This window comes from Strix aluco, chromosome 13 (assembly GCF_031877795.1).
Source record: "Strix aluco isolate bStrAlu1 chromosome 13, bStrAlu1.hap1, whole genome shotgun sequence".
Lineage (NCBI taxonomy): Eukaryota > Metazoa > Chordata > Aves > Strigiformes > Strigidae > Strix > Strix aluco.
Genome location: NC_133943.1, coordinates 1,875,460 through 1,883,868, shown reverse-complemented (window position 1 = coordinate 1,883,868; position 8,409 = coordinate 1,875,460). Strand labels below are relative to the sequence as shown.

Sequence of the window (8,409 nt, the reverse complement as noted above, 5' to 3'; positions counted from 1 at the left end):
AGCTTCAAATGAATTTTTTTCCAGCTAAACTAATTCGGAAGCAACTGTAACTTAAATGAAAGTTTGAAAGTTGTGCATCTGTCGTAGAATGACAATTATCTCCCCCAAGACTGTTATCATCTTTGCTCAGTGTTTTCTTCTCCTTCTCCCTTCAGGCCCAATTAAAATACCTTCAGTGCATAGCAATTTCCTGCCTGGTCCTTGCAGCAAAAACCAATGAAGAAGATGAGGTTTGTATGTTTCATTTTAAACACACTGAACTCATCTCTCCTGTTCAAGTTGTTGGTGTTTCCAGGTCTTGACAGCTTGGGCATAATGAGGAGCTTGTTTACCCTAAGCAGTCTGTAAAGGGCAACGGTAACATCTGCAGTCCTGTTTCATCACTGTTTGGAAGAATTGTGACCTTTATGGATGAAGGACTTGTGTTTGCTTCTGTAATGGATGCCTTGCCCTCCTCCTGCCCTTAAATCTCTCTCCTCTCTTCAGAATCCACGGCTCACAGTAAAGCTTGGCCTGGGGGCCATGCCCAGCTTTGTGCACACAACATTAGTGCTGTAATTCTGTTGTTACAGGCCCGGGGAGGGTGAGGTAGGTGGGGCAGAGCGGAGGTTCTTCAGAGGAAGCTTAAAATAGATGAGTTTGCTTGGAGTCAAAACTGGTTTCTGAACCTGGTGAGGAAATGACTCAGGTCTGCACCTCAAGGTGAGCACGGAAGATCAGCAGCTACCCCTGTGAGTGTGAGATCACACAGGATCACCTCTCCTGGCAGAAGTGCTCTGACAGACTTCTTCAGCCATTTACAAACATGAGCCAAAAGTGTTTCAGATTGCGTTTCTCCTTTTTCCCCATCATTCTGTTTTGAAAAAGAACAGGAAACCTAAGAGCTGGACTTAGACACGCGTGTCCCTTCGAGCAAGCTCTGCTGTAGCGAAATGCTCGTCAGAGCCCTTCTTAGGATGCATCACGCTGAGGTTATTCTTCTTTTCCTCTCAGCTAAAAAGGAGAAGCTGAGTCAATGACCGCAGGAAACAAGACAACCACAGAAGGCCCTGTAAAACAGGCCAGCAGGAAGCCTCCTCCTAGCTAGAGGAGCAAAACTAACGAGTCTGGTAGCAGGGAACGTGTGTCACTGATGTGGCGTTAAGGCGGCTCGCGGCGACCCGGGAGGTGACCGGCTTCGTCCTTGCCGGGGGCTGGTGGGTGGCCAGCTGCCCCGTGGCGAGCGTGGGCCAGGCCGCACAGAGGGTGGGAGGCACCTGGGAAAGCGGGCTCTGAAAGAGCCTTCTGCACATCTTTGGGGTGTGGGTAACCTTGTCAGATCCCTTCGCAGTACACAGAAACACAGCACTGCATAGGACATTGGCTTCTTTATTTTTTTTTATTTTATTTTTTTTTATTTTATTTTTTTTACAGGTAATACCATCGGTGAAGACGCTCGCAGTACGGAGTGGTTGTAAACGCTCTCCAGCTGAGATCTTGAGAATGGAAAGAATTATACTAGATAAGCTTCATTGGGATCTTTACACAGCAACACCAATGGATTTCTTAAACATTGTAAGCACTAAGTTTGGCAAATTTTTTTTCTTTAAAGAAACAGCTCCTTATCAAATAAGACTAGAAAACACGGCTGCACACACATACACACACCCACACATCCTTCCCAAGATGCTTTGCAAACTACCTGTTCTTAGCTATCTGCAAGTCTGTTGAAGAATGGTACAGTGACTTTTTTTAAATTTATTTTTAAAATTTTCTACTATTTAAAACCTTTCATTTTGTTCAAAAAATTTACTCCCATCTTTAAAGGGCAACTAAAATGGACATTAAAAAGATTCTCATAATGCACAACTATACGCCATTTTTATTTCTTTAAATACACACTGCAAAAATATTTCTAACTATTTCCATTCTATTAATACTGTACATAGAAAGCTGTCAGTTTTGCTACATTTCACACACAGGTTTTTTCTTAAACCATTTTCCTTTTTATCCCAATAATTATTCACCCTTGTTTTAGGCAATGAGACTACCCCAATCTGGCACTTAGTTCACATTGCAGTTACTAAACATTTATTAGAAACAATTAAACTTTGTCTTCAAGAAACGATCATGTGCTAGTAAGGCAAAAATCATGTGATACGAACACATCCTGGATCCCTTTTTTAAGGTTATGTGCAAATATTAAGCCGTCTTAGGCTGCTGATTGTGAAACTGCCTTTCGTAGGTGCTTGTTTCCTCAGTAAATTCAGAGTGCAGTCATTATTCTGGATTCTACTCTATCTGCTGGCCTGAACGGAATCTCCTGGATAGCAATCTGGATAACGTAGGAACTTCAGAAGTTGTTAGGAAACACAGACCTTGTACATTCATTATAAGCTCAAAAAAACCAGTTCAGTGATTGGCAAGTACAAACACAAAACACAAAAAAAAAAAAAAAAAAGAAGGAGAGGGGGGGGGAAACCCTTTAGGTTTCCTGATATGAGATGAAATTAGTCTGTAATTCTGGCTGATAACATGAAAACATACAAAGTTCACTGACCTCTGCGCTTGGTTTTTTTTTTTTGTTTAAATATATATATACTTTATCTTCTCTCCAGTTCCATGCCACGGTGATGTCCAGCTGGCCCCATCTGCTCCCCAGGCTGCCTCAGACGAACCCTTCCCGCCATGTCGCGTTCTTGACCAGGCAGCTGCAGCACTGGATGGCGTGCCACCAGCTAGTGCAGTTCAGGGGCTCCACGTTGGCTTTGGTGATCATCACCTTGGAGCTGGAGAGGCTCACTCCTGAGTGGTTTCCTGTTATTACCGATCTGCTAAAAAAAGCACAGGTAGGAATCAAAACGGCCTTTGCTCACAAATCCTGAGGCCGGGGCACCGATAAATGAATAAAGTGCACGTGTATTTACAACCAGCCTTGCGCTTTCATGGCCTCCTGAGGAGCATGTGTACGTGTTCTGCCGCTGCTTTGGGCCTTGCTAGTGCTGAGGGAAGAGGGAATAAAACCACAGCGAAGGGCTGGGGCTGGGGAGGGCTTTGCCTTCGGCACAGAAGTCTCTGAGAGCACCTAAAAACCTGCCTGCTGTGTCCCCAGCCTCCCACCGAACGCTGCCAGACCTTCTACCTAAGTACAGTTTCATTGCTGTTAAAATATGATCAGTTTGGCTTCTAAAGATAGACATTAAAGGCAAGCTGTTTCTTTTTTTTTAAAGCTTTTCCCCAGCTTCATAAAACACGTGCCTTTTAAGAGACTGTACCTAGAAGGCAGAACTCCCAGGCTGTTGGCTTACCGTCAACCCATTTTGTGGTCTTGATTTTGAAATAACCTATTTTGAAATAAATTTTGAAAAAACCTGTCCCCCCTGTTGTCACCTCCTAAAGAGAGGGCACACTTGCCAACACCAGAGCAAAAGTGCTGCTGTGTTTTTTCAGCGGATAATGACAAATGGGTATTATCTTTCTATTTGGGTGGTAGTTCAGGAGCTCGTGGTTACGTGTTCTGCATCAGGGCCACCGTAGACACGTCTCTTGAGGCAGCCAGTCCAGCCTGGCCCTGCCCTAATGACAGAGTTACCCGAGCAGTGGCCACAAGAGAGAGTAATTTATTATGAACTTAGAAAAAAATCTGCATCTTTCCTTACAGGTTAACAGCACTGAATTCATCCACTGCAGAGAGCTTGTGGATGAAGAGCTAACGCGCTTGCAGCTATCCAATGCTGTTTATATTTTCCATCCCAGCGGTGAAGCCATCCCGGGCCGTCCCGAGGCAAGGCAACCCCAGCACGGCCCCTCTGGGTCGAAGGATTCCCACCAAGTGAGGCCGAGGGGCTTGGTAAACCAGCCAGTTTTAGCACCTTTCACGCCCACAGCCCAAATTCCCCGTGACACCACGGAGACGGATGGATGCTACCATGGATTCAGACACCTCCACAGCGAGGACGGGGGAGCGAGCGGCGGGAGGCTGGAGGTGGGGGGCAGCTCCCCGTGTCCCCCCTTACAGCCACCCGAGAGGGACTAGTGGGGAGCTACCGCCTCGGAAGCAGCAACTGCAGAACCAGTAGGTCCCAGTGAGCAGAACAGCCGGTACCAGAGCAAAAGTGCTGCTGTGTTTTTCAGAGGATAATGACAAATCGGTATTATCTTTCTATTTTTTTATGTCCTTCCTACGCAGCGTGTGCTACCCCTTGGTTTTTAACATTTTAAATACAGAAAGCTGGGGAGAGGAGGGACTTGGTCACAACCCTCTAACTCAGGGCTCAAGTTGGCAGAAGGTTACAAACTGCACAAGTTTATTTTTAAAATAGCTGTGACAAAGTGTGTCAGATCGAGCCTTTCACCCGGCTCACCCCACTGTTCTCTCCTTAGAGCTAACCTGAGCTGCCCCGGGGGGAGTGAACAGGAGCTACCCTCCAGGGAGGGGGAGCTCCTGCTTCCAGTTTTAAGAAAAACCTCCAGTTTTTCTTAAGACCTTACCCTGGAAGCCAGGACTCTTGAGGTCTGTGCTCCCTCCTGGTTAAACCATTAAATCCCAGTTCCTACAAGCTGTGGGAAATTGCTTCTTGCCCACAGTCACCGTTGCTTTGGGCCTGTGTGTCGTTCAGGGATTTTTAAAAAATTTAGTCTGTTTTACCGGAGTGGACAATACAAAATGCCTTTAATTAATCCCCCCATCCCACCACATTTGTTTTTGTGAACTGCTAATCTCCATCGCAAAGCAGTTTTACAAACTACAAAGGTCAGTTTAAACCTCTACTGCACTTTCAAAAAACAGCCTTAATGCACGCTTTTAAAATAAATGTTTTCTTAGGGTTTTTGGGTTTGTTTTAAACAACAGGGCCAGCTTTTTCCAGTGATTGCTGTCCTCATGTGAAGGCACCCAGGCAGTACAGGGTGAACACCACCTGCAAGTGGTGTCACAGCACAGGAACGTCCAACTGTGCAGGACGCGTGTCCTGAGCAGCTGCCTCAGGTGTTCCATTTGCCAGAACCAGCAGTGAGGAGAGAGCGAGCTCACGCAGGGAGGAAGCCACGCTTTTCCTTTGAAACCGCAGAGAAAGCAGTGCCAAAATGTGCCAAAAAGAAACATTTAGTACCAGAGACTTGGTGCGGGTGACAGTGTGAGCAGACCTGAGCTGAACCAGACCAAAGGAGGTCCCGGGGGCCAAAGCCACCACGGGCTGAGCCTGCCGCGCTGCAGCGGGGAGCCTCTGCCCCGGGCGGGGGCTGCTGCAGGGTTCGGACCCAGTGAGGTTTCCGAGACACCCCTAAACCTTGGGGGGTGTTATTCACTCACCCTACCACAGGGAAGGTTTTCATCTCATGGTAGGGCTCTTCCCTCAGTGCAGCACCTTCCTTTTCTAGCACAAGCTGTGACTTGAACGCCTGACTTTTTGAAGGAGGCAAGTTGTCTTTTGTAATTTTCATTAAATAAAACATAAGCTCGGTCTGCGCGTTCTCGGCCTGCTCCTTGCAGAGTCCAGCCAGAAGCTGGTGCCCACTCAGGGCCTTGCAGGAGGCCGGGGCGCGGGTCTGGTTCTGCTTTTCCTCCCATCCCTTTGCCCTGTCTCAAGCATCTCCCCTGGCTGTGTTAACCAGTGGAAATGGTAGCAAAAAAATTCTATGCATTGTAATGAACATGCTGTAACTTTATACCACAACCATAGCTCATGTTTTTTCCTCCAGTTTTGAGCCTACGTACAGTTCTTGCCTATAAGCTGGATAGCACGTTAAAAACCATGAACAAACCTGCTCTTCAAACCCTCTGCAGGTCTATATCATCTACACGATTCAAAAATCTGCGTTAACAGGGGGTTAATGCTGCCGAAAGGCCCATCAGGGTCCTGTGTTCCCAGCGGGGCTGCCCGGTGCTCTCCCGGGATCGGCTGCTGCTCCTCCGGCAGCCCCGGCCCCTCCCGCCTGCCCGTTCCCACGAAGGAACAAACACTCAGGGCTTGGCCTCAGCAGGTTAAAAACCGCCGCTTGGCTTTGCGCTCCTGTCAGCGGAGCTTCCTGCCCTAAAGAACAAGCTGAAAACTCCAGGAAGAAGCCGCTGGTGCAACAAGGACTGAAGGAGCATTTCAGGCAGCGAGCGCGGCACAAACTCCCTCGTTAGCGGCCGAAGGGAGCCAGGGGCTGCCGGTGCCTCTCCCCGCACCGCCTGGACCGGTAACGAGTAACGGTGACTGCGCCATGCGCCCAGGTGACAGCACTAACAGAACAGTCCCTTGCCCAGCTGAGTTTGAGAGACGAGGACAGTCTCGTGGGTTGGATCGTGCCCAGCCCACACACTACGGACACAAGTTTGTTCCACCTGCAGCCCAACTCCCCCTGAGGAGCCCGTAACCAGTTTGCTACTGGTGAGAATGTGCCGGATTCAGCCAGCACAGCGAGTGCTGGCACAGAGCTGATGTGTTCAGGGCTAGTTTTATGAGGATTAGTGTTCTGGGGGAATATTCAGTCCCTGTAAAACTCCAGAGGACATTTACAGAGTATTTTCAGAGCTCTTAGGGTGCCTCATCTTGACCTGGGAGGGAAGGCCGCCCCGCCCGCTGCTCCCCACCCCGCGCTCCGGCCCCCGGCAGAGCAGCGAGGGCGGGTTTGGATCAGCACCCGCCTGTCCCTTGTCCCTTCCCCTCTCAGCGCAGGGGAGATACAACCTCTCAGCCCCAGCCTCCTCCTGCTGCTGCCGCACTTCAGGCCAGACACACACCCAAAGCTTACACCACCGTGTAAAGAAAGCGGTAATTACACCTGGGATCCCCTACCGTAACCACCCACGGGACTGTTCTGTCCTTCAAGAAGCTTCTTGGCAGCCACCGCTGCTGCACACGGATGCTCAGATTCTGAAGCAGAACCAAAACACAAACCAAACGTTAAATCTCCAACAGAACCAGCGAAACGATCCACAGTCACCCCCCGCCACCACCACATCCCCCTTTCATAAACCACCACCGAGAGGAAACGTGTTGCAGCCAGAGAAAATCACCCGCAACCGCTCCGTGCAAGGAGGGAGCTGCCCCGCTGCGGGCCAGCGCTCGCCGCCGCGTCCCGGATAAACCCCAGCTGGGATCGGTCCTTGCCATGGGCGTGTGGCGACCTAGAGAGCTCATTTACACCACTGTGCAAATAAAGACATGTCTGCGGTCAGAGAACGGATCGAGATACAAGAAAAGAGCAGAGGGAAGAGCAGTACAATAACTGTTTTTACAGGTTTCTGACAAAATGAGCTGCTGTGTCAGAGAAATGCACGGGAGCAATTCAGAGCAGGCGGCCCCGGAGCACCCAGCAGGCTGCTGCCCGACACCGAGTGCCCTCAGACACGCACAAAACCTTTATCTCTCATCTCTGGGGTTGCCTCTGGGTGGTTTTTTTATTTTGCTAATTGGCTTTAGGGTTTTAAATTCATTTTGAACAGTACTTACAGTTCCATTCTTTAAGAATGCAGAGAAGTACACCCAGATCGAGTGATGCACTAACTCCTGGGCGGTCTCAGCAGCTCCCTCTCTTCTTCCTCAGCAAGGCGTGCAAGCTGAATCCCACCGGTGACCAAACTATGGTCATGGCAAACAGAACCTAATCACGTCTTCTGAGCGATTTTGAAAAAAAAAAAGAAAAGCTTTTATTCCCAATTCACCTATCCAGATGGGAATCTAACGTGACAATGGGTTAATGGTTGGCCTAGATGATCTTCAAAGTCTTTTCCAACCGAGATGACTCTGGGATTCTGTGAATAGCTCCAAACCAGATTACAAATTAGAGCTTTGCCAAAGGAAGCGGATTGCTTTGTCTCAAAAGTGGACACAGGCAAGTTTAAAAGTCATCGAAGCAGCAGCAAAGGGCGTTTCATTGCTGAGCTCAGCCCGACGGTCGTGCACGGCTTCAGCTTTCCTCCTGTTTGCTGCAGGGCAGGTCCGTGAAGACGGACCCAAGCGGCTTCCAGCTCGGACTCCGCCGTCCCTGGCTGCCTCTCCCCGTCCCAGCGGAGCCGGCGGCAGCGGCACAGGCAGGGATGCGCAGAGCGGGACCAACCTGCTGGGCCCGGGGTTTAGTCCCCACTGCCTGCAAGCAGCAGGAGTCCCCAGAACCTCCCCGTGAGCCCCGTTTGGGTATTTTCAGGCCACATACCTGTTACTCGCCGAGATTTATTTCCAAGTCCTAATTTACGCCGAGGGCAGCCAGAGGTTTCGGCAACCATCGGGGACCGCACACCCCGGGGACAGGAGCTCGGTCAGTGCCTCTGCCCCCTCCTCTCCAGCTCCACAAGCCCTGGGGGGTGACGGGGACACAGCCCCGCTCCGCAGGAGCCTCGCTGATCTCCCACCACACACCCCGCTCACACCACCCAGCACGAGGCAGGGCAACGGGGTGCGACCTTCCTTCTGGTCTTCTGGGGGTTTTCTGGGGGTCCTACAC

At 49.9% G+C, this 8,409-nt stretch overlaps 1 protein-coding gene across 3 annotated transcripts in view; it reads right to left on the bottom strand.

The window, feature by feature from the left end:
- Window positions 1-1,840: 1,840 nt before the first annotated feature.
- SEPTIN8 (septin 8) overlaps window positions 1,841-8,409 on the bottom strand; it is a 46,425-nt gene continuing 39,856 nt past the window's right edge. For 2 of the 3 annotated variants that reach the window (XM_074838604.1, XM_074838606.1), the window contains exon 10: window positions 1,841-2,813. In XM_074838604.1, coding sequence (XP_074694705.1) covers window positions 2,648-2,813 — 166 coding nt within the window. In that variant the 3' untranslated portion in view covers window positions 1,841-2,647. The remainder of the gene's footprint in view (window positions 2,814-8,409) is intronic. The other variant, XM_074838605.1, reaches the window with a different exon arrangement.